Raw genomic sequence first — 26,553 nt, forward strand, 5'->3', positions numbered from 1 at the left:
GGAGCTGCTCTAAGGGCTGTGAATTGATGACCGCATGACGGTATTGATGAATATAGCAAAACAATTCAAATTGGTATTCTGTCACGTTGAGAACAAAGTTTCACTAATGTTCTATAGCAGAAACTGGTGAGATGCAGTAAAACAATTCAAAATCTGGTAATGTACCACTTTTAGCATAGCAACCACAAAAACTAGTAAACATGAGGGGGAGAGGCAGTTAAAACAATCCAAAAATTTGGTAGAGTACTACTTTTAGCACATAGTATCACTTTGGGCACAACATACATTATTGTCGGTAGTCACCGGAGAAAGCAAGAAGAAAAAATGGTCAAGTGATTTGGGTATGTGAAACAATTGATAATTTTGCACGAGAGTTGAGTATGCGGTGACAACAATGAGAGCTTTGCAGCAAGATGAGGGTAGGGATGCAAATTAAACCAATCAGTTGAAGATAATCTTTGGGTGGGGTGGGTTCTTTCGTTGGCATGGGAAGAAATTAGGGCAAAGAAGATCGAAGAGAATGGAGGAAGAGACTTTCGTACACAATACATGGCAACTGTTACCTTCAACTTACGGGTCCGACCATTACTTTAAATGAAAGTGGGTTTTCAGACAATGAATTGGAATGTGAAATAAAATTATAAGTAGTAATACATACTTAGGACATTCCCTAATGAAGTGGAGGATAATTTGTCATATGTTATGTGTTTTCTGTTTTAGATTTATTAACAGAAATGAAAAAGTATATTAAAAAAAAAAAGAAAAGGGAAAATGGGTGAAGGGGTGAGGATGTTGAGAGTATTGTCCAACATTGAACTGTTAAAAGACCTAGCATGAGATTATACGGAGTTGAGCTGTTTTCCCTATTTGTAAGTAATTTTGGGATGGAACTTCAACTTCCTTCATAGTATTAGAGCATATATTCAGGGGCGAAGCCACACTGGGACCAATGTGGTCCCAAGCCCCCACTCAATGTTTTTATATTTTAAAAATAATATACTGTTACGTATTTTTATATGTATATTATTTCAAATACTTTACGTTTTGATATATATTCACATGTGTTGTGGCAGACCTATTAAGACACAAGGAGGTGCTTTAAATTGCCATTTTGCTCAACTGGTAGTGGTGCACTCCATGTGTACAGATTACTTTATTTCAATTTTCAACATTTAAGTAAATGTCTTTGTCCTTTTACTTTCATTTATTTTAATATTACTCTATTTACTTAAGTTTACAATGTAAATAAGGAAGTACCCCATATTTAGATTCAAATAAAAATACTAGAAAATCAAATTCCAACCAAATCAAAATATGAAAAATCGGTTTTAGTGCAAAATACGATTTAGGCTAAAAATGATGGCTCATTAAGTCAATATATATTTCATACTAAAATCTCATAAAATCAAGTTTTCTTATTTGATGTGTAAGGAATAAAAGCCGCCCAAAATTATATTGAGAAAATGATTATTCCAAAAAACAATTTTTCATACTTAGTCAATATTTTTTCATGTATGATATGAATGCATAAAGGGACCTAAGTTTTTTTTAGTTTGTGAAATTTTGATTTTTTCTTTCTATTGGGTTTAATGGGGGGAAAAGCTTTAAAGATATTTGCTAAATCGCTACTCTTTGTCTATCTCTTGCAATTTTTCTTGCTCGGAATGTATTTGTCTATCCATTTGTCTAGGATTATGATTGCAACCAATAAGCAATATAATTCTTGACATATGTGATATATATATATATATGTATATACTATTTTTCGTATTGTGAGTTTGTATTTTTGATTCTTTATAATTTGTAAGAGGCCCCCATACACATGAAATTCTGGTTTCGCCACTGCATATATTCACTTGTTGGACCCAACAATCACACGTATTCCCATGTCTTAGGCTTGAAAGTTCTTCACACGTGTGGGGCAACTTCCTTCTGAAGGTAACTACCCAACTTTAGAATGTGGGTTTTGTTTAATGTTTTCATTTATTTAATACTAAGTTTCATACCCTTTTACCCTCATAATATTAAATAGTGGTGCCAAAGTTTAGAAGGTAGGTACCAAGGGGGTTCAAACCTAGATTATTGGTCTACATGCCAATGTAGTTTTCCACTGGGACCTTTTAAAATTTTAATCAATCAAATTTATTTTTTAGGTTTTTCAATGTTTCACTATTTGGCGTATATCTTGTGGGCTTGTTGTTGCTGGTGAACTCCTCTACATCTGGATTAATCTCTTGTGATTACTGCGCTTCCATATTCATATTAACCTTATATAATTATTTGCATTTATATTAGTCCTTGTGACTCATGACCATTCGCCCTGAATTATGAATTCAAAATTATCAAAGAAATCAATTTATACTTTTGGCTAGTGCAGAGAGACTACCTAGAAACAAATACTAAATAATTTAAGGGAAAAAGGCATTATTAGATCAAATAGCATTCATGTGATTTTGACCCAAAATGGCATAATCTCATCTCCGCCACCAATCCTCACCCCTATATGCTGATCTTGTGGGTTTTTGATGCCCATGAACCATGGATGCCTCTGCATTGTCTCTATACTGTTAGTTTCGAAAGCCTGCCTCTCCATTCAATGATATGTTGTTGCAGGCACTAGCAGTCCTGTTGGTTCTACTTGGAATTGTTAGTTCTCCTCCTCCTCACTTAGAATCTTAATTTTGACGCGAATCTCCTTCAAGCTTTGGTCAATCAGCCAACCCAAATCATTCAAAGAAACCATGTTCAAACTGTGAAGGGACTTACCAGTCAAACTCTAGAATAGCACCATTGTCATCTCATTCTCCCTTTTCTCCTTCCTTTGTTTCTTCAGTTGTTCTCCTCCCTATTCACCATCTTTTTGCTCTGTTCCATCTCCGGCAGGGTCTTAATTTTTTTTTAAGAACGCCTTGCACTTGGAGAGAGGATGGCCAAATCTCATGTTGAGTATCAGATAGGGTATAAATTAGGGCACACACTGGAACATCATAGAGGTTGTTGAGTTCACACACTTTCTTCATCAGATCCTAGTTCATTTTCTTGAATGTTGTTTCTCTAGTCGAGTAATTGCTGATGTAGGTTAGTTTCACCTTCTTTCTAGACATGGCTCTCAGGGAAAATAAAATGAACAATACAAACTGGCAAGAAAATTATGCATTTGCGAGTTTTCTTAAGAGGATAGCCTACGCTATATATAGAGTTGCAATAGGGCAACCTAATGAATTCTTGGAGATAACATTTTGAATGAGAATTAAATGCAGGGATATGTTTTTCATTTTTCATTTTTGATACAAGCAAATATTACGGAAGGGGGGAATGAACATTCCATTCTAAATGTAGGAGATTTGGTATTTTATCAGAATGGGAATGGGGAAAAAAGCTAAATGGGAATGGGGAAAAAAGCTAAATGGGAATGGGGATGAGAATGGTATACACACCTCCGATTCGACCCATTACATCTCTTTTCTAAAAATAAAGAACTTACAAATGTACAGATGCATCTGCTATTGAATTGATTAATTTTGGGCATGTTTGGATAATGGATGGTTTGGGGTGTGAATTTGGAATTCAATCCGTAAATCCAAATTTAGTTGCTTGGGTCTGCATACTGGTTTTAGATTCAGGCCAAATCTATGTTGTTTTATTTCATGACATCATCTTCTTTTAATCCCAACAATATGTTAGATAAAGGTAAAGCAACAAAGGACCCATTAGTGTAGTGGTTTGGAGTATTTATTCCCTCAGGAAAGGTCCTAGGTTCAAGTCTTAGCATCCGTAAAGTGTGTGTGAGTTTAATATACTATCGCCTCTCTCAATAGAAAATATCCTTAAAAAAAATTTTTTTTATTGAAAAAAGGGTAAAGCACCCATTATAGGAGATCCTAACATGTTACCTTAGACAATCAATGTAATAACCCAAAACAAAATATCCTAAAATTAGTATTAATTTATTCTAGCGGAAAGACGACTTTGTCCTCACCTCTTTTAAGAGGGGGAAAAGTTGACTTTTTGACTGAGAAGGAATTTGGCAATTCCACCTACGCCGTTGGGTAGAGCTCGACGATACGAGTTCGTAGACACGTGGCACGCCCAATTTCGAATTATAACTAACGAGAAAAGGTCTAAAAGCAAAAAGGACGTAAAAGGAATTTTAAATTTCTTATTGCTACAGTACCCCTACAGTACCCGAACCCTTTTTTATTTTTCTCTCCTTCTTCCGGTTCGAGCAGCTTCAGCCATTCTTCTTCTTTTTGTTTTTCGACAGTCACTGTAGCAACAGTGACTGTTCAACTTCCAAACCACAAAATTGACATCGTCGTTCACTGGATGGCCACGCTACCTTCACGAAAAATGTTCATCTCGTCCTCCTCTATAAAACCCACCCAAGACCCGATCCAATTGGCTACTGATGAGCTCGAATCGAAGCTAAGAAATGGTGAGGCTTTTTCGGCTATATTTTTCCATTTGCTGGCGACTCCGGCACGAAATCCGTCGAGCCAGGTATGAAACTTCGTCTACTCTTGGTACTCTATCCATTTATGTAGGTATTAGAGATCGATTTTGAAGTTTTACCCATATTATGCCGACGGTTTCAGCTTTGTTCCGGCTGGTTCCGATTAGTTTTTGGTCTTGGTCCAAGAACAAAAGTGACTCTAATTGATGTCCTGGACCTAGGGTAGGAATCTTGGCAAGCAATTTGGAGTTTATCCGGCCGCCGGAGTTTACTCTAGACACCCACTCGCTGCCGGCGCTTGTGGCGGCGTGTGGGCAGCATAGTGGATTACATTTTTGTCTTAAAATGATCTCCTAGTCGTCACGAGCACGTAGGATTTCGCGGATCTCAATTCGGAGTCCGTTTGAGCCCCGAACGGATTTTCCATAATATGCGATTCCCAGGTACAGTGTCGACTCGCCGTTGGATCGCACCCCATTTCGGATATGTTGTTCTACATTGTTTCAGGATCGTGTAGGATTCAACGGATTGCGAATCGGAGTCCCGGATACTCCGAAATCGCGAACCCTGGGGCTAGGGTTAGGGTTTTAAGCGATAGCGCGATTTTGGCCAATCTGACCGTCCATTTCGGACAAAACTCGCAGGACATGGGTTTTACACAGTGAGGAACCTCTAGAGAATCCCAGATCGGCCATCGGAGATCGTGGACCCCACGGGGTTCCGGATCGGCCGGTCTAACAGTTTATCGCTTTGTAAGGTTTCCGGTCTTTTAAGGCCATTCTGGACATAGAGTTGACTTTACAATGAGAGCACGTATTTCTAGGAGCAGGGGGTCAGGGTATTTAATTTAATGTTTTTATTGAGCAGTTTAGTAATTGAATATTCATGGTTAAACAGGCATCAGAGGCCAAACTGAACCACAGGAGGGACCTTCAAGAGGTCCAGCTAGCTCGGACCAGCAGTGAGTGGACCTTTCTTTTTTTTATATGATTTTCTGAATCAGTTTTATTCAGTGTGATTTATTCCTATGAATTTAAAGATTCCTTCTATACATTGCTTAGCTGATTTTGCTAAAGTTATTTGGACAACAAACTTTGAGATTTATGATTCAGAAATATCTAGCTCAGATTTTATCAGAATACAGAGGATGTCAGATTTTATCCAAGATAATTATTTTAGACCACCATGAATTATAGAAAGCAGAGTTTGAGTTTTCTATCAGATAAAAAGGGCAGCACAGTTATAGATTGAATAAAGATTCAGTTATTCATCAGATCTTTCAGAAATATTATGATATTTATATTTGATATTTTCTCAGCAGTTAATATTTTCTTAAACCACTGTGGGTACCCGGTTACAGAAACAGGTTGCCGTCAAATAAGACGATGTCTACGGACATCCAGATTGCCTTCGGGTTATGTTGCCTTCGGATATGATGATGTCTACAGACATCCAGTTTACTTTCAGTTACGTCAGTGCACTTGACATTTGCCTCACGAGTTTTGGGGACGCCCGGACCGTGAGTGCCAGGATTGCGGATCAGGCTGACTACGGTCTCCTGAATCCTGCCAGTTTGCGGCTCGGATACACTATGTGTCGCCGAGACCTGCCAGGGGAATTGACGGATTTACAGAGGATTTGACAGTTTTACAGGGGTACACCTAGGTGGTAGTTTTAAAGAAATTTCAGTGCTTTTATGCAAATATTGATTTCAGTGATTTTACTCAATATTTCCTTAGTATTGAGCATATCCTACATCTGGATATATATATATAGATGTATATATTATGTGAATGCTTGAATTTACCCTAATTCAGTGCAGTTTACATATTCAGTTTAGAGGAATGTCAGTGCAATTATGCAAATATTGATTTCAGTGATTTTACTTGAGTTTCTTAATATCGAGCAGTAACGGTATATATATGTTTACCTAAATGCTTTGGACTTATCATAATTCAAGTGCAGTTTAAATATTCAGTCGTATGATTATCATTATTTTACAGTGGGGGTTATTATGTTCATATACTATTTTCTAGAACTTTATTTTGGTCCACTCACACTTTGAAATGTTTTGCGCCCCCCAGGCAGTCGAGTGTGCAGGAATCCACCACCAGGCCATCTCCTAGCTCCCACGCTATTTCCAAGCTGTAGGATTTCTTGTAACCTACTTAAATTCTTGTAAACAATTAGTAACTGCTCTGATATCTGGTTGGATTAGATAACCAGAACTGGTGAATATTTAGTTACCCTATTCTGGCAGTTGGTGTGGATTTATCAGTTTGTTTGACAGGTGGAAAATTTGGGTTTAGTCAAATTACAGGGGAGTCTCTGCCGAAATTAAAGCAGGAGTCCAGAGAAAGTTTTAACCATATTTATCTCCAGGAAGGGTAAAGAGGTCATTGTGCCCGACAATTGCCAGGTGTCGGACACGCATAGGGCTTGGCCCGAATTCCAAAGCGGAAATTGGGTCGGGTCCTGTCAATCAATATGTTCCTCCAGGTGAATCTTTACATGTTGTTCACTCTCATCTATCCTGTCATATTGATGCAAAACAAAATTCTCATGCTTTACCTAAACTATTAAATTATGGTCTATTTCATCTATCTAAAGCTGAATTCTTGCATGTTCTCACAAATCTGCTCTTGGCTTGCCTGTTTACTATTTAAAGCTAAGTCAAAATGCCCACATCTCTGCAATGGCCACTAATCTGGCCCAATTCCACGCATTTATTTATTGGGTTTTAAACTGTCCCAAACACTCACGTCGAAAAAAAATACAACAATAATATAGTGTTTAAATGTAGATGGTTCACCAACGGGTCTAGCTCAGTGGAAAAATACCTTGACTTACAAGCTATAGGACCTAAGTTCGAACTCCCATGACATCATAATTGTGTGCGTGTGTATGAGAAACCCCTCTCCTCTGTAGTTTAGACGATCACTTGTACTAAAGAAGTTCAAACAGTGACAAAATTGTGACTGGGGTGCCAATGTGAAAGACAATTGGGAAGCATATGATATTTAAAAGCATGAGCTTGACACAATTAGCTAGGGGTGAAATCGGTTCGTTATCGACCCGATTCTAAGCTTCCGATGTACCGACGACATCACCAGTATAGTAAAAAACGAAATCGCTACCGACGTAGCTCCAATGTTTGCCAACTGTCGGCCAAACTGATGGTTTCAATCGGCACGGTTCAGCAACGAAAAGACTGAGATAGAGATGGAGAGAGAGATTGAGCATCGGAGATGGTGATAGTGCACTAGATCTGAAGGTGTTGGAGGCGGCAGCTGACAGGGAAGATGTGAGATATATATAGACGACGATGAGGGAGAGAAAAGGTGCGTATATAAGCCCCATTTGACGGTATTTCTTTGGATGAGTAGTCAACTACCTTTTTGCCCAGGGATTGCGAATATGCTTGACTGATATTCCAAGTAAGCTACCTAGAATAAGCGATGGTTGGGGTTTAAAATTTAAAGTGGTGGTGTTAGAGTGATGTTAGGAAACTCTAACTATATAATATTTTTTTAATACTATTTGATTGGTAATATAATCATATATTAATGATATGATTTTCAAACAACGAACCATGTTGGTGTAGCTGTAAGAGGTTGAGTATATGAGAGGTCAGAGGTTTCAAACCTTATGCCTTCAACTTCTATGATGTGTTTACTAATCAGAAATTGGAATTCTCATTAGGAATTGAATTTCACCTATAGAGGATTCTTGCGTCAGGTCGAGCCAAAAAAACCACCCCATAATCGACCGAGAACGAAATGTACGGTTTTTCAGGCAAAAAAATTAGATCGAGTTGGCCGGTTTGTTGATTTGTCGGGTGAAAATTCCAACCCTACAATTAGCCATTGGAGAAAATTAATTAAGGCACTCACACGAAAATAAATAATTTATTTTTTTGGTTTTTGCATAGCATAATTTAAATTAAAAAGGATAAGACATCTCCTTTCAATTGAAATTTGAATGAAATTCGGTTTATGTTGTGGTTTGAAAATCGCTAATACGCAAGCCTCTATCTGAAAATGAAGTTAGTGTATTTTTTATCTTTCTGTGTTATTCTATCGTTTTAATTATTTTTTTATTTTAATAAAAACTTAAGTATTAAATTAAAGAAGTTGGCCAAAAAAAAAAAAGTGAAGAAATTAATTTTATATATTTAAATTTTTTAAAAATAAAATAAAACACAAAAAGAAATTAATTTTATATATTTAAATTTTTTAAAAATAAAATAAAACACAAACACCTCCCGACGAAATTTCGTCGGCACAAGTCTATGCCGGTAAATATTTGTCGGATTAGAGTTCTCTCAATGAAAGCTACCTTTGCATACGAAACTTAGTCAGGAGAAGTCTAATATGGCAAATTCTGCAGGAGAGGTAATTATATATATATATATATATAAACTTAGGGTATTTAGGTGAATTAATTTATCAAAATTTTAATTTTAGTAATTAAATAATATATTTGCCTTATTTAATTAGTTCAATTAGTAATTACATTTTAATTATTTTTTTTAGCAAATAATTAGTATTAAATATTTTAATTAACTTCATAAATTATATTACGTAATAATTAGTAATTCAATTTTTAAAATTTTTTTCCTTTAATATTCACTAAGTAAATAATAACTAAAACATAAAGCAAAATTGTAGTAATAGTTCATGGACTAAGCCCAAACTTTATTTTTCGTCCCTCACCAGGACAGACCCACAGTGGGGTCAATGGGGTCAAACGACCCTATGGACTCCATGAATGTAAGGTAGAAGGTCCCTTTGAACCTGTGTGTGACTCCATGAATGGCTGAAAAAGGAGCTGCAAATCTGAATAAGAAGAAGCTGAACAGGGGTTGAGTTTTTTTTTTTTAAAAAAGAAGCTTACCAAAATGGCGTCGTTTTGGGTCAGCTTCTAATTTTTTTTCAAAAACCCGACTGGCCAAAACGGCGTCGTTTTGGACCAGCAGCAATGAATTTTTTTTAAAAAAGACCTGGCTAAAACGACGTCGTTTTGGTCCAGGTCTTCGAAAAAAAAAAAAGAAAAAAGAACATATTGTAGTTGAAACAGACCCTTCTCTTCGACCAAACAGAACAGACCCTTCTCAAAACTCCAAAACCCCCATTTCCTAAACCTAAATCCCCAATCTCCACCCACTCACGAACCTTTAACCCTCTCCCCACCAAGCTTTAATCTTTAAAAAAAAATTGAACTTTTACACTATGACCCTACGAGTTCATATTCCTCGGTCCGTCCCTATCCCTCACTTTGTTAAATTATTACCGTGGTACTTTAATTATGCCTCAAGTTTCAGAAACCATCATTTCAGTCAATTTTTCCATTAAAAATGATGACATGGCATGGGCAAAAATGTCTTTTCACACAGAAAATTATATCATTATGCCATCAATCTAGAATTAATTTCTCTCACTCGAATTTTCAACTTGCCATCAATCTGGGATCAATTTCTCTCACTCTAATTTCCAAACCAAAACCCACTCTCTCTCCACTCTCTGCCATGAAAACAAACATTGAAAGCCTCTGGGTTTTTGTCCTAGCCTCCAAATCATTCCGAGCCTTTTCTGCAGAAAGCATTGCATGCACGGTTCTGTTTTCTGGCTTATTGCAATACCCGCATAATTAAAAATCCATGCTGGTTTGGAGAGTTGAGCTAATGTGCCTGGCTATAGGCTCGGCTTTGGATTTGGCGCTGAGTAGTAATAATTACGTTAATCAAAGACTTAGGCCTTGGACTTTAGGGCTCTTGGAGTTTAGAGAAAATTAATTAAGACATCCACACGAAAATAAGTAATTTATTTCTTTTGTTTTTGCACAGCAAAATTTAAATTAAAAAAGATATTTCTTAAATAAGGTTGCAAGCAAAACTCCAACTTTCTTAAAATAATGGATTAATTCAGGCCAAAAATATATAATCTCATCTCAATTCTCAATTGTGATGAAATTAATTAATTTCACGTGGCCAAAGGGGAGAATGATTTCCGCATCAAAAGCCATACCTTTTAAATCATGACTAGAGTACTAATCCCCATGTCCAAACAAAGCTATTGACTCTTTGAAGGGGTGCAAAACAACTCAACCAAAATATATAATATTATTCTTCAAAACCCTGCAATTTAATGGTTATGACATGTGCACTGGAACAAACGTAGCAATTCATAAATTCCACACAAATAAAATATAATTTTTTAGAGTTTACCAAAAACCAAAATAAAATAAAATAAATTATCATGAGGAGGGCTGGAGCTTTTGTTGCCATTGCACGAGTCTTCAGTCTCCACTGACAGTGGTCTCTCATGATCATCTCCTTTGGACAGCTGCAGGTCCAAAAATCCAAGTCTTTTCTTATACACACTTGACTTTTAAAATGTCGAAATAATATTAATATTAAGGAACGTGACAGTTTATATAGTTCCAATGTACAAGGCGCTTAGGAAACAAGTTTGGGAAAACTTTCCAACCTGTACTTCAGTTTTTCATTAAATTTGTTAGTCGAATTCTGGGCAAGGTTCAAGTCGAGCTATACATGAAGCATATTTGTGCACTAATAATTATTTTTGTTGGTTTTAAATTTAATTTATAGAAAAATACGTGTTTTTCCATGCACTTGAGGTTTTTAAAATATTTCCCCCCTTGGTGAGTATTAAAAACAAATAAATAAAACAAACCTTTAGAGATGAAAACAGAGCCATGCAATAGGAAATTGCGACAACAACCATCCAAATAGAGATGACAATTCTCTCCACAGGTTAGGGTCTTTACGGGGTTTCAATCCTAATGCATTATGAAGGATACAAATTGGGTATGTGACGGGTCTAAGGAGATTTTTGGGTATAATATTCGGGGTGTGGCGGAGATGATATTCTAATCCCTAACCTAAATCCTCTCCTTTTGTATTGTCTGTTAACCTACTATAATATAATCTTACTTATGATTTTCTCGTTCAAACTATTATTTTTATTCGTGTCTTTATATTGGGGTGGAGCAGGAACCTGTTCTAATATAATCTAATCTCACCGATTTGAATATTAAGGTTATGAAGACGGGAATGGGGAAGAAACTTAATGAAAATGGGGATGTGAATGGCCACCCATCTCTGATTAGATACATTGTTATCCCTACCTCCAAGACGAAGCAAACTGCTAATTGGTCGTTCATAGACCTGAAAAGTGTAGAACAAATGCTAGGAATTACCACCTTAATAAACCAGTTAGCCAACTATGAAATTTCAACCTCAATCTCAGACGCATGAATTAACGTTATTAACCACTTAAGCTGCAAATTCTTTCTAATAATATAAGACTGTCAGTCAATACATGCTAAAATATTAAAACTATGAGAGAATATTTGTTTGTGGGAATTTTCTGTGTATTCTTCTCCTTGTAGGAGGTCATATTTATAATACAATGAAACCTGAATGGGCAAGTAAATAATAAATTCCTAAATCTATTTGCAGTAGGAAATCAGGAATTAAAGTAAATCAATTACAATTATAATAGGAATTCTTGGTGTGTAAAGAAAGTAAGTCAATATCCACAAGTCACGCCAACACTCCCCCTCAGTTGGTGCATAGATGTCGCCAATGCCCAACTGATCTAGTGAATTGTGGAATGCTTTACTGGAAATCGCCTTTGTCAAAATATCCGTCAATTGATCCTCGGATTTCACAAAATGCGCAATCTGGTCCATATGTCGGGGTCGTTAGTCGAGAAGTCATAATCTGTGTAGCGGAAGATGCATAGGATACAGGTTGAGTAGGAATTAAGATCGGAATCTGAGCCTGAGTCAAGGCCGGAGTCGGAGTCGAAATCGGGATCAGGGTATGAATCAGAGACAAATTCGGGGTTGGGGTCATCATCGGAGTGGGGGTCGGGGTCGTCTTCGGAGTCGGGGTCGGGTCGGGTCGGGTCGAGGTCGTCTTCGGAGTCGTGGTCGGGGTCGGGGTCGGGGTCGAGGTCGTCGTCGTCATAGTCGGGGTCGGGGTCGGGGTGGTCGTCATCATAGTCGGGGTCGGGGTCGGGGTCGGGGTCGTCAAAAGAGGATCCTGATTCTGGATCGGGTTCGGGGTCAAAGTCTGCATCTGTAGGAGCGGAGCCATCTGGGCACTCAACTCAACAATGGTTGGTGGAGAATGAGAGAATGAGTCGGTGGTGCTACCTCTATGAGGGTTGAAAAAATCATCAACCCCCATAACACTAAATAAAATAATCTCTATTACAATAGGATAAAATATAATTGGTAAGTAACCAAAATTCTAATGAAATAAGGAACCAAAATTCTAACTAAGTAAGGACTCGCCAACACTCCCCCTCAAGTTGGGCAAAGATATTTCGCACGCTCAACTTGACAAGCGAGTCACAAAACACCATACTTGAGAAGTAACAATTGTAGAGAAGATCTTTTAGTCAACCACAAGTGAAACAAGTGACAAACTAAAACAAAGTTCACAGCGGAAACACAAGAGCAAACCCTAAAAAATAGGGCACATAGCAAAACACAGAAATCCTGTGAGCACGGCTGTAGATAAGGCAGAACACAGAAACCCTGTGAGCACGGCAGTAGGTAAGGCAGAACACAGAAACTGTGTGACCATAGCAATTGATAAGGCAGAACACAGAAACCCTGTGAGCACGGCAATAGGTAAGGCAGAACACCGAAACCCCATGAGCACGGCAGTGGCAACAATAAATTCTTCCATATAAACTTTAGCTAATTCACTCAGACACAACTTCTCTTCAATCTTCCTCTCCCCTTGAAGAGAAGGGGTCGTCGGAGTCAAGAAATAAGCAACATCTTCATGGAAATATGTCAAGGTAATTGGGATAGGTCAATAAACATATCCCTTTCACTCTCCCTCCCCCTTCCCCCCCCTTCTCAAGGGGGGGAGAAGAGCACTTAAATTTCAAGAAGAACACAAGCACAGGTCCCTAGATCGAACTAGGCTCTGATACCATGCTAAAATATTAAAACTATGAGAGAATATTTGTTTGTGGGAATTTTCTGTGTATTCTTCTCCTTGTAGGAGGTCATATTTATAATACAATGAAACCTGAATGGGCAAGTAAATAATAAATTCCTAAATCTATTTGCAGTAGGAAATCAGGAATTAAAGTAAATCAATTACAATTATAATAGGAATTCTTGGTGTGTAAAGAAAGTAAGTCAATATCCACAAGTCACGCCAACAATACACTTTTGTGAATAGCAGAGAAAGAGGAAAATAAAATGGCACACACCATGAATTGTGTCATCTATTTAAGTCTTCATAGTTAACGTGGGAGGAGGTGGATATAGGATAATTAAAACGAAATAAATAAATAAACACAGTTTATTATTATAAACATACATACGAGTGTATCGGGAGAAGCGGGAGGTCTTCTAGTTGACAAATTCAAGATCTGATCCCAAGGTTTCTCTTGTTATAGGATTTCGTACAAGGTTCATATTCCACCGGGGAAGATGATGTCAGAAAATTGTTATTTTATTTGGTTTTCCAAAATAAAAATATACCAAATTGGATAGCTAGTTTTAAATGCATCGTATAATATATAATTATATATAGGGTGGTGCCCTAATATATCTATATCTTTTGTCCATCGATTGATTAGTAGTTAGTTCTCAATGTGAAATGACTTTGATGATCCAGCTAATTAGCAAAAGTCTAACGTTGATTGGTGTATATATCTATTCAGTCTCACCATTTAATTACCAAGCTTCTGCTTGTTGATTGAGCACTATTTCCACATTGATTAGGTTTGGGGTCCAATCTATGTTCAACTTCTCCACCCAATAGTTTAGGTTTTTTTTGGGTTGGCTATTTTACCATGGTATAAAAAACACTAAATGCAAGTCGTATACAACGGTGATTAAGTGCTAATTAATTAATTAGTAAGTTGATATGGCGTTGATCCCTCGTTTGGGCGCATACTCTACAATATACTTTTATGATTCAAATTATTTATTTTGAAGTTCTCATTCAAAGATCAACTTTGCAAAATTCACTAAACAATAAATAGAGGAAATATGTTCGATAAACAATATTCACGATCGTTGAAATATATTGTTGAGTAGCAGTAGGATGTGTGCTTTTATCTTTCAGGAGGTCATCTCTTTGACGTAGAAAAACTCATATGTATATATGGTCATATATAGTTAGATATATTACTATATGGTTTCTGATTTATTTTATTTTAAAAGTATGATATCTAACAAATTAACAGTTTATTGATCTACCAAATAAAAAAATAAAAAAAATAAGTCTCTGATTAATTCTAGAGGAATATTAAAAAAAATTCTGAGAGATGTATGAAAACAAAATGGACGACCAATGTTATGCAAATAATTTATAAGAGCTTAGAGCATTCATAATGGGCTCTCTAAAGCACCTTTTTAGACAAATTTTAGGGAGGAATCGTAAAAATGCAACTCCAACCATGCTCCCTATCCACCTCCTAAAATAGGGAGTCTTCTAGGAGCTCCTAAATATGAGGAGAGAGAAAGGACTCCTAATGGCTCCCTATAATTGAATGCTATTTTATTTAATGAGTATTTCAAACCTTTATTTAATACTAACTATTTTTTATTTAATTTTTTTTAATAGAAATGGACCAATCAAAAAAGAGTTATAGCATTTATGACTCTCCAAATTAGAGAGTATGGTTGGAGTTGAAATTTTTTAGAGAATTCCTAAAATAATTAACTTATATTTTTAGCTAAAGTTTAGCTAAGAAATAGAGAGCATAATTGTGAATGCTCTTATTGATTTAAGGATTTAGTAAACCTTCTTACACAATCCAAGATGGTCATCACTTTCATATACATTGCCATGTATACATTCGTGTATTTATGTACATATACATATATTATTAATCATACGTATTTTGGTACATGTATAAATACGTTTAATAAACATAATTAAAGAAAATGCTTTGCACGAATTAATAATAATGTGCCGGGGGTGGTTGTGTCGTACTCTTTGCAAGGCATGGCCAGAACGGCGTTATTATGAACTAGATGTTAGGCGGCTGCCTAAAGTTGGTTAGACAGGTTTCCAAGTCGATAGGCAATACATGCATATTTTTATCATTCCTGTTGAAAGTGCACAACTAGGTTAACGGCTACAGTAGGCTGTAGTAAAAAATCAAACCTATATATTTAACTTGTTTTAAATATAGTCAAGTATGTAGTAACTTATTAATGTCCAAAAAATTCTAATTCTTTATGAATTTAGTGACAAAACATCAATAAAAATATATATTAAATTTATATGTACACTTTCAATTATGTTGTTGAATATATTTTCATTTTGATAATATGCGTTTATTGGTTGCATTTAATATGTATTTGTTTTAATCTAATACTCATTAAAATTATGAAAAAAAGCTTCTTCTACACACATGTGAGACTGTGATTTGTTTGTAAGGAGGAATGAATTCTTAAATGTAAAGAGTCAAGTATTTTCCTATAATAATAAACTAATGAACTCTTATTTTGTTGAAGAATGTAAAGTCTCATGCTAGAAACTTGACAAAATAATATCTAAATTGAATGATTTCTCACACCTACCGGACTATAGAATCGGTTAAGTTTATGATAGTATCGGTAATAATAGTGATTCGCAGATCCATCAGTCTGAAATCATAACATAGTTAATTTGCTTTCTTTTTTATATTTATTTAATGAGAGCAAATGTGACCCTCTTTTCTTTGCTTATGAGGGGAGCAAATGAGCATTTTATATTCATAAAAACAAAGAGTATAGTTTGGACTTGGATGGGAGGGGTTGAATCGACTTTGCGCCTTGATGAGCGCCTATTTTAATATGTATGAAGTGTCCAAGTCAGTGGTGTTATATTAAAATGGAATGGGATTCTTGTAGTCTTTAATTAATGGAAGTGAAATTAAGGGCCCAATTAAAGTCAAAGCTTAGATGCGTCCTTATGTGTGTAATAATACGTCTCTGAGACGGGAGAATTGACTTCGGTGCCTCAAAAGCAGCATTAAAAGTGAAAGAGAGAGGGGGAGAGAGAGAGATTCTGCAACTTTGTCTTACTTCAATGGGGAGAGAGAAGGAGATGGGCTTGGATATTGATCTCTCACTCAAGATTGATTCTAAACAAGAAAAGCAAGGAGAAGACGGAGACCAAGGCGAAGGCGAAGAGGAAGAGGAAGAGAAAGAGGAAGAGGAAGATCTTAACGACGACGATGATATTGAACAAGGAGCACAACAAGAGGAGGATGAGCATGAACCAAGAGCACAGAATAACAACCTAAAAGCAGCAGAAGCCGCTGCTGGGGAAGTTGAAGATGATGCCTCAGTAGTAGAAACATCTTTGGAGGAGAATAACAAGATGAAGACGGATCAAGAGGTACGTATAGATTAAATTTTATGTATAAACATAGCAACCTTGTAAATTATAATTTATTTATTTTTATAATTGGCGAAATTAACTAACTACTATTATGTATATAATTAATGTATAACTAGCTATGCGTTTTACAAATGGAGATGAGCCGCATGAAAGAAGAAAACAAAGTTTTAAGGAAGGTCGTGGAGCAAACCATGAAAGATTATTATGATCTCCAAATGAAATTTACGGCTCTCCACCAAAGCAACCAAAGCAAGGTGCGTATATTAATCCCATTTTAATTATGCTGTTATTAATTTTGTTTTTGTTTTTCCCCCTTTAGAGATGAATTATAAATCAGGCCTGGCCTTGTTTTATTTATTATTTAATATAAAATTGAATTTCATTGATTTAGGATCCTCAAACCTTTCTATCACTTGATGGTAATGATCCCGATGCTGTTCAAGGACCCAAGACGATTCCAAAGAGATCTCCATTATCACCAACACATGAAGATATGATGAAAGAGAGTCAACTAGGGTTGTCACTGAGGCTACAAACCAGCCCAACTACCAATATTCAATCACACGGAAGAGAAGAAGAAGATGATGATAAAGAAGAGAACAACAAGAAGGAAGAATTGACGCGTTCAAGTCTTGCATCATCACTACTGCAGAACAAGCTTCAGCGAACCGAATTGCCCGGAATTTCGAGTCACGTTGCTTCCCAACCCAACAGAAAAGCTAGGGTTTCGGTTAGAGCAAGATGTGAATCCGCCACAGTGAGTATAATTCGTTACTTCTTCTATACACATATACTCAACGTATATGTAGCTTCATCTTCATGCATATAATTATTGTAGTGATTAAGATAATAAATAAGTATATATATTTCAGATGAATGATGGGTGTCAATGGAGGAAATACGGACAGAAAATTGCAAAAGGAAACCCTTGCCCACGAGCTTATTATCGTTGCACAGTAGCTCCTGGATGCCCAGTTAGGAAACAGGTAAATTTGCATATAAATTAAGTATTTAATTAGTAAGATTACTGGCATTGAATATCAATTCCTTTTTGTCGATACTTGTCTAAGAAATGTTATTCACACTCCGAATTTATCATTTTCCACTCATTCTACGAGTGAGTGCAACTTTGCAAAATAATATATACACTTTAGATTATAAATAGCAGTTGATTTTCTTAAATAACATAAACAAATAAAAGTTTTAATCTCTTTTTGGATGTTTTGTTTGGTATACTGTAGGTCCAAAGATGCCTAGAGGACATGTCCATACTCATAACAACATATGAAGGAACACATAACCATCCACTTCCTGTGGGTGCAACAGCCATGGCTTCAACAGCTTCTGCAGCAGCTTCATTCATGTTATTAGATTCAAGTAACCATCATCTTTTAGATGGAACACCCTCTAATTACACCCAGGCATCCCTCCCTAATTACTATAATGTCCCTGATCACAGGATGAACCCTTCATCTCATTCCTCTTCAAACTTTAGAACCATCAATTCTCATGACCCTTCCAAAGGAATTGTTCTTGACCTCACAAACAACTTTTATGATCACAACAATACACCACAAAACATTCCCATGGGCAGCTCCTCATCAGCACCACCAGGTCTTAGTAACTGGATGATGAGCACAAGCAGATCTGCAAGTAGTTATCAAAACCCTAATTCTATAACCAGCCGTCTTTTGGCTAACAGCACTATTTCCAGATCATCAGGAGTTGGAGTGGAAGATCAGAGAAGTTGGAGAGGGGAAGAAAATAATATGTCATTGGCTGAGAATGTGACTGCCATTGCTTCAGATCCCAAATTTAGGGTTGCTGTTGCAGCTGCTATCACATCCCTCATTAATAAAGAGAATCATACAGCTAATCATCCTTTTGGTCCAAGGGATGGAGGAGAGAATGGTAGTTCTACTAGCAACAATTGGGCCCTTGATCACCAGTCCCTCTCAGCCAATGGTAAGCCCATTCGCAAAAACAGCTTAGAATAATAAATACTATCATCATTTCGTTTTTATGTAATCTTAATAAATACCTTCGTGCAAAGAGAAATTTATGGGTATATATACAAGAACTATATATGTGCCATTTTCTTTCTAGATTTGGTTTTGTTCTACGTAATTAAATTAATACTATATAATATGTGATGGAGTTTTTCATGTAATTAAATATTATCACATTCTTCCCATGCATATTGTAATTAAATATGTAATATACAGAAGGGGAAAAAGAAAAGTAAACGAACAAATCTTGATATACATCTCTAAACGCGATTCATTAATATCCAAAGAGTTCATTTTGAGGTGTAAATTCAAGGATTGTACTTAAAAGATAAGGGTTAAATACTTTTTTGGTCATTTGATTTTATATAAATTTCAATTTAGTCACTAAAAAAAAATTGTAGCCAAATTGGTCACTAAATAAACCAACGTTTACAATTTATAGATTTATGCTGAATTTTTTTCATTAAGTGCTGTTTTGGTTATTGAGTTTTACACAAAATTTCAATTTGTTCAGTGAGAAAAATATTTAGCTAAAAGCCATGCAATGCCAAGCTCTTGCACAAACTTCCCGAAGCCCTAACATTCACTATTAACAACACGATCATCCAATTAAATTTAGATATAACATTGGCAAAATGGGGCAAATATTATACATTAGAGAGCATTTTTGCTCATCACTTTAACTCAAGTGTACCATTACCACAATTCTCAACACTTGACACGTGTTCATGAGCATAACCTTGGTTCCACAAATCCAAAGCAAACTATGGTTAGACCCATGGACACGTGTTAAGTGTTGAGAAAGGTGGTGAGGATACAACTGGGTTAAAGTGGTGAGCAAAAATATTTCCTTATAAAGAAACTGCAAAAAGGATGATGGTGGAGATCCGATGCTGAAACACAAGTGAAGATCCGACGCTGAGATGTAGGCGCCTGTGCTAGGTAAACTCATAACAAACGAAGACAAATAGGGAAACTTTTTGTCTGTAAAAATGAGGGAAGAGAGGAGAAGGGAGGAAGAGAGAGGGGAGAGGGGAGGAAGAATAGTGGCTTCCTCCCACCTCAAAGTGGAAATGACATTAGGGGTGTTGTTTTGGGGAAGATGTAGCTCACCAAGATAAAAGGAAGATATAGCTCAATTGGTTAAAAGTATTTAACTTCGCACCTGAAGCCCTAAATTCGATTATCCTTTCCCCCAATATCGCTTGTATTAAAAAAAAAAAAGTGAGTTAAGGTTAATCTATATATATATATATATATATATATATAAAGCAAAAGGCAGAGAATGGTGAAACATTCAAAATACCAAAAAATGTCGTTGTTTAATGCAATGCAAGCATTAAGAATTGAAATTATTAATTAAATGAGGATAATATGGTAAATTCACACCTTTTCATATTAAAAAAATTTAAAATTAAAAGAAAAATCAGATAATGAATCATATTTTTATGAAACACAACTATCCATTATTATTTTTAATTCTAAAATAAATTTTAAAAAAAGCCTCTCGCAGGTACGGAAGCACGTGCGGAGAGATTAGTGTTTAATGATTGTGTAAGTCAATTTCCAAAAACAAAATTGATGAGTATACAAGTAAAAAAGAATTTTTTGTTACCCAAAAAAAAGAAAAAAAGAAAAAATAAAATTTTCTTGTAACTGTATTTACTAGAGGCGGTAATTTCCCAAAAAATAGTAGGTAGGGATAGGAAGGACACAACAGAAACCACCCAAAATCCAAACAGAACCTTAGCAGCTTCAGAAATACATAATTGTCAGTTGAGTGACAAAATTTGGGACAACCAAAACTGGACGCGCCTCAAGGGTTTTGCTGTAAGCACAACACAAACTCTTCTTCTTCTTCTTCGACTCATGGGAAGCGCCGCAGTTGAGAAAACAGAGGAGGACCTCCGTAAGGAGATCGATGAACTCCAACGGCAACAGCGCGAGGTCTGCTTTTCTCCTCTCTACAATTCTCTCTCTATATGTAAGCATATATATATATTACTGTTTTCACTTTGATGGCTATGTGATTGTTTCAAAATCTTCAGATTACGGAACGGCTTCGAGACCCTAGGGGACTTCGCAAGGGAGGCTTGGCGGCTGCTGGTCCTCGCAATTTTGCCGCCAATGGTGCTCGTCCGCGAGGCTTTACTCGACCCGTAATTTACCGACCTGCTTATTTCAATTTCAATTTCAATTTCGTTTGTTCTCTCTCTGTTTCCATGGGAACTAGTTACTGGGAAATTTTGCATTTTGTCTCAATAAAGTTAGGTTCATATAACGTTTATAATCATTATTTATAATCTTGATTTGCTAATTGGGCTTTGTGTTTTGTCTCTTAATTTATTTAAATTGACTTTTCAGGCAGATAGGCCTGATGAGGATCAACCTCCTGCAAAACGCCGGCTTTCATCAGCTGTTGTCAAGGTAAGGCCCCTTGCATGGTGGTTAATCTAGTTATGTTCTTTTGGTAGTTGTAGTTTATATTCCCTCGAGCTAATCTCATTGAGTCCTAATCTTACTCTCTGTTAGAATTTTGGGAAATTAGAAAAAATCATGGTTGTATGAAATAAAGGGTTTGTTCGTTCGTCTTCCTAACATTCTTTAAAAATCCTGATTTGGAAATAAGGTGGAGGATGGAGAAATCACTGAAATTGCTGAAGAGGCCAAGGATGGGAAGAAGAATGATACAAATGAGGAAGCTAAAGCTGATCAGAGTGATAGGAAGTTGTCCAATTCCCAACAAAGTGGCTGGTCAAAGAGGGATGGAAATCACGGAGCAGCAAAGAAGGTAACTTTCAAGTCTTTTTCATCTCCCTGATTAGTGTTTCTCTGGGACCATAAATCTTTGTTTACTTTCATTGTTTTATTTTTTTGGTTAGGATTTTGAAATTCCAGCACCAGATCATGTTCCAAGAGTATTGCCGAAAGAGCAGGATCCCAGCTTGGTTAACAGGAACAAAAGAATGCTAGGACAACTTTTGGGGACTCTAGAGGTATGTGTGCGTTAGTTTTATTGGTTTTGATCAGCACCCAGTGTTTGAACTAATTTGTTTAGTTACAGTGCAAACTTTTAATATGGTTTATAAGTAAGAACATCTTCATTTAGGCTTTTTGTTCTTAAAAATTGTTATTAGGTTCTTACCAATATTGTCTATCGTTTCCGTATAGTTGGGAGTCTATTTGACGCATAAAACAATTAGTCTCTCTCTCTGTTTTCATTTAGTTGTTATTTTATTCCTCTTGTTCATTCCTTAAGTCCCATAGGTTTAGTTCTGTCAAATCTAACCCATGTCCAGGTAAGAAAACAAAACAATTACATTAAATCATATCTAAGCTATACAATATATTTAGTGACATCAGCCCTCCAATCCCATAAAGAGGTATTGAATCTAACCCATGTCCAGCTGAGTACCGAAAAAAAAAAAAAAAAAACATATCTAAGCTAACCTTGAGTGACATCAACCCTCCAATCCCCTAAAGAGGTAAAATACAGGAGAAACCAAAGCCCATAAAGAGGTAATCAAACTTTGGTATGCAAAACATCCATTCCAGACCATACTTTTTAAAGATCCTTCTATGTCTCATCCTTTAAATAGATTTATAAAAAAAAAGGTATTGCTCTCATGAGCTATAATTCCTGCAAGAGTTCATGCCGTTGCAGGTACTTTAGCCTTTCAAGTGATAGAAGAGGGACTGAAAAAGGAAAGAAATGGCTCTTCAATGAACCTTCTAAGAGAAGACTTGCACAAAAATAAACCTAAGAACTCATAATTCCAACTATGCGGTCTATATGAATTTAAAGTTACACTTTCTAACAAACCATTCATATTTCCACAGAGATCAAAATTCCAACTCAATGGAAAGGAATTATAAACATATTGGCAATGGAGACAATATACCAGTTCAAGATATTTCACAACCAGATTCTTCAGTCTAAACTTTAACCCCACGTTAATTTACTGCCTAGTGGAATACCTAAATAATATTTAGGTTAGCTACCCCTCTTCCAATTTACTTGTGAATTTATTCCCTCCCGACGCCTCCTTGGCTACCAATGTGAATGAGAAAGGGAAGATTGGAGAGGAAGCCTCTAGTTGGTCTTTTTAGTTTACAAACCATCAGTTTTCATTGATGACATATGTTTCCATTACCTGCTTTTATATGTTTATTATTATATAGACATTCCATATATGGTAGATGCAGGGCGTCGTTTGCAATGATGTGGTGTCCAATGAAATAATGTACACCATTTACGCATTTAAGCGTTCACATGTTTAGGTCTTCCTTAAGACTTCACGGTACGCATAAGGGATGTTCTTCAACACTTTACAGTCACCATATATTGAACAGAGGAAGTGAGGAAGCCACCAATTTGTCTGTTATTTAAAAACCATCATTTTTCTGACTGAATTCTTTTTTCCATAACCAGTTATCAAAAGTCAAATTTGTTTGGCTTTTATTGAAATTGCATATACTTATATATTCTCCCTGCATGTGAAACTGTTGCAGAAATTCAGGAAAGAGGACATGCAACTTTCAGGAACAGAGGCGTTCATGCGGAGATCAAATTCATTACAAAGAGTGAGTATATAATTAATTTCTATTATAATTTGTTCTATTTGACTGTGTTTTGGTTTGAAAACATCAAATTGTTTTCAAATTGTGAGTATGAAAATGGTTTGTTGTAATTATATATTTATGATCCGTAAAAATAACTTTTCTTTACGAATATTGGCATGTTGGGTGTTTTAGTTTGACATTCCATTCACCTGCGAGTACCCCACACTCATTTAACACTTACAAACTATTGACCCCCCCCTTTTTATTTTCGCAAATTAGTAATGGTGGCCAAGATTATGGTGGGAAAGCCTTTCTCTCCCTATATATATATTTTTTAATCTCTTGTGTGTGTTGAAGACAAGGCCTTGGAGAGAAAGATGCTCAACTAAAGCTGTGAGAGCTATGGGGCAATATGAAAAAAGAAAAGTGTTAACCTCCATTGTTTCAATTTTTTTTTTTTCTTAAAAGGACTATGAGCTATTGTGCATTTTTGTTATTATGTATTCAGGTTTCTCTTGTCTGGATATCTATTATGCTATGCAAGTCTGAATGTGCACATACACTCCTGCCCACTCTTAAGACTTAAACAATGTGTACACTTGTGAGTAGCAATTTATGAAGGCCGTATGTATCTAGCTTGATTCTTGTCTCTAGGATTTTTGGGGAGTTACCAAGTCGATAAACCTGTCTGAATGTAGTTAAAGAAAGGTGATTGTACACGTGGGAATTTGATAAACATGAAATGGATATTTGGAAATCAGAAATAGTGTGTACTTTCTGGCCTAGCAAGGGTTGTAGGGTTAGCTGGGTGTTTAGAAATTGCTGGCGTGGGATTCTGTTCCTGTCCTTTCTTTTTTTTGGTATTTCTTCTTTCTCTGTAAACTTATTTTGTTTCTTATCCGAATGAAAAAAAAAGAACTATTGTGGTCCCAGTTGGGGTACTTAGGCATTCCATTTTATGCACCCTGTCAGCTCACAGGGATCATTTCTTTTGATCCTTATTGGAGTTTCAAAACAGTCTTGAATGTACAGGACACACCTGATTTTCTGATCTCCTTGGAACTTAACCTATAGTTTTGTTTTTCTCTTTCTTTTGTGAATAGCTGACTTTAAAATGAAAATTTGCTATAGTTTAATTGCATATTATATGGATTTTATGGTACATTATCCATTTTATATAGATGTGCTTGTATATCTAGACCTGTCGTTGGTGTGTTTCGTTTCAAGCTATTTTTCTTCATTTTCCTCTTTCCTTTTATTTAGCAAGTATTTTCAGTTTAATGATGAAACTTGTAATACTTGTCTTACTTTATGCAGGCTGAGCAAAGGGCTCGTGAAGAGAGTGAAAGACTTAGGCAACAAGAGCGTGAACAAATTGCGGAAAAGCGGAGGAGAGATCTGGTTCGTTTACAACTTCTGATACTTTGATCTCTACTAGTCAAACTGAAAATGAACGTCTGTTTGAAGAACGAACCTTGTTCTCTAATGCCTGTGTTTATTTTTGGCTAGACTCTGCGGGCACGTGTTAATGCCAAGACGGAAGAAAAGAGATTGGAACTGCTTTTTCTTCAGTGGAGTGAGCATAATAAAAAACTTTGCAATTTTATAAGGTAAAAAGGTTTCCAATATCAATTTACATTACTGCTGTTTTCCTTGATGTGTCATATCTTTGCTTACCATCTTTGACAATTGAGAGTTTCATGTTCTTATAAAAAAGAAGAATATAAATTCTAATGTAATTCTCTCACTATTTTATTTTTCTTTTGCAGGTTATTTTTAATTTTGGTCCAAAAAGTGTCCATATTCACATTTTATTGGGACAAAGATAAGTTTCTATTCATGTGAATAGTCGTGTTGAAGCAACCTGATGGGTGGTGTTTCCTGCCATTATTGTGGGTTGTTAGGTAGAATTAATTAGAACTTTCCTCTATAATAATTTCTTACTCAATTTTGATTGGTATGTTCTTTTTCAGGACAAAGGCAGAGCCTCCAATATATTATCTGCCCAAGAAACCATTGGATGAGGATCCTACGTTAGCTGAGCAGCGAAAAGAAAAGGTGAGTTTCTTGTGACATAGATAATGTCAGGTCGTTTTTTACAATTTTCAGGAACTGGCTTATTAATAGAGACCAACTTCTTTTCTGATTCTTACGCAAAATGAAATTGTGCCACTGTGGCTCAAAATTTTAATATCCGCCCTTAAATGTAAGAATTCGGCAGCTAGGGCAAGTGAATTCAATTTTGTGCTTGAGTTATGAGAAGTTCATGAAGGGTGGTCCTAGTGCGATCCTGATTTACAGTCTAATAAGATAACAATGGAAATTTCTGGCCAGAAATTTTTTCTATATATATAGTGACTTTCTAGAATGGAAAGCTGCACAAATGGTTTTGCTTAGAGTTTTCACTTGATTATTCTCATTCAAAACTTCATATCAGGAGTTTCTGGAATGGAAAGCTGCACGAAGAGAGGAACTGACTGAGTATCAGAAGCAGATTGGGGAGCAGTGTATTGCCAATGCTGAAAAGGAGTTGGAGAGGTGGCAAAATGCAAGGAAACCAAGGAAAGCAAACAATGATGTGATGAACTTACAGGAAACTATGGACAAAGAATTGGACACACATAGGCTTGAGCATGGCCCCAAGAAAAGAAAGATCCCTGATGGAAGCAACAACGATGAAGATGAGGATGATGTGGAAGATATCAATGTAGCAGAGGACTACATGATTGATGATGTGCTAGATGTTGATGATAACAGCCGGAGGATTGATGAAATAGTTAAACCAGAAGCAGGTAAAACCAGTCCAAATGCGGATGCTGTTGAGTAGACCAACCATCGAACCTCTTTTTGTAAGTCGAGTCTCCTAGGAATAGTTTATTTCTGTAGTTCATTTACTTGCCTCCTGTCAGGCAGTTTCTCTATTGGTGTGTCTTTATGTATTGTGCTTTAGAGTTAACTTATATTCCATTCTTCCCTTTCACATGCGTGTGTATTTCGGAAGGGAAAAATTTGGTCTTATAGATTTTAGTATAGTTGTTGCTTGCGACTGGGGATGGATTATTGTTTTTGTTAGTGCATATTTTGCATGGGAATGAAGTGCACACGGAATTTTGCCACAATTTAAAGCTCAA

General features: G+C 36.2%; 3 protein-coding genes and 1 pseudogene across 3 annotated transcripts; 3 read left to right on the forward strand and 1 right to left on the reverse strand.

Annotated features, from left to right (window-relative positions):
* On the reverse strand, nt 2,409–3,104 carry LOC109946492 (annotated as a pseudogene).
* On the forward strand, nt 4,231–7,085 carry LOC109948743. The gene is made up of 4 exons (XM_020562452.1): nt 4,231–4,500; nt 5,351–5,414; nt 6,538–6,600; nt 6,744–7,085. Exons 1-4 carry the CDS (start codon nt 4,327–4,329, stop codon nt 6,842–6,844), a joined length of 402 nt encoding a protein of 133 aa, XP_020418041.1. The 5' UTR covers nt 4,231–4,326; the 3' UTR covers nt 6,845–7,085.
* On the forward strand, nt 16,509–18,955 carry LOC18789092 (probable WRKY transcription factor 9). The gene is made up of 5 exons (XM_007224089.2): nt 16,509–16,847; nt 16,967–17,104; nt 17,242–17,607; nt 17,723–17,836; nt 18,092–18,955. The coding sequence occupies exons 1-5, from the start codon at nt 16,536–16,538 to the stop codon at nt 18,845–18,847; spliced, it is 1,686 nt and encodes a 561-aa protein (XP_007224151.1). The 5' UTR covers nt 16,509–16,535; the 3' UTR covers nt 18,848–18,955.
* LOC18792181 (pinin) lies at nt 20,588–26,553 on the forward strand. The gene is made up of 10 exons (XM_007222540.2): nt 20,588–20,806; nt 20,908–21,018; nt 21,224–21,286; nt 21,489–21,650; nt 21,742–21,855; nt 23,372–23,443; nt 24,740–24,823; nt 24,932–25,032; nt 25,396–25,480; nt 25,860–26,553. Exons 1-10 carry the CDS (start codon nt 20,729–20,731, stop codon nt 26,247–26,249), a joined length of 1,260 nt encoding a protein of 419 aa, XP_007222602.1. The 5' UTR covers nt 20,588–20,728; the 3' UTR covers nt 26,250–26,553.

Source organism: Prunus persica, chromosome G1 (assembly GCF_000346465.2).
Source record: "Prunus persica cultivar Lovell chromosome G1, Prunus_persica_NCBIv2, whole genome shotgun sequence".
Classification (NCBI taxonomy): Eukaryota; Viridiplantae; Streptophyta; class Magnoliopsida; order Rosales; family Rosaceae; genus Prunus; species Prunus persica.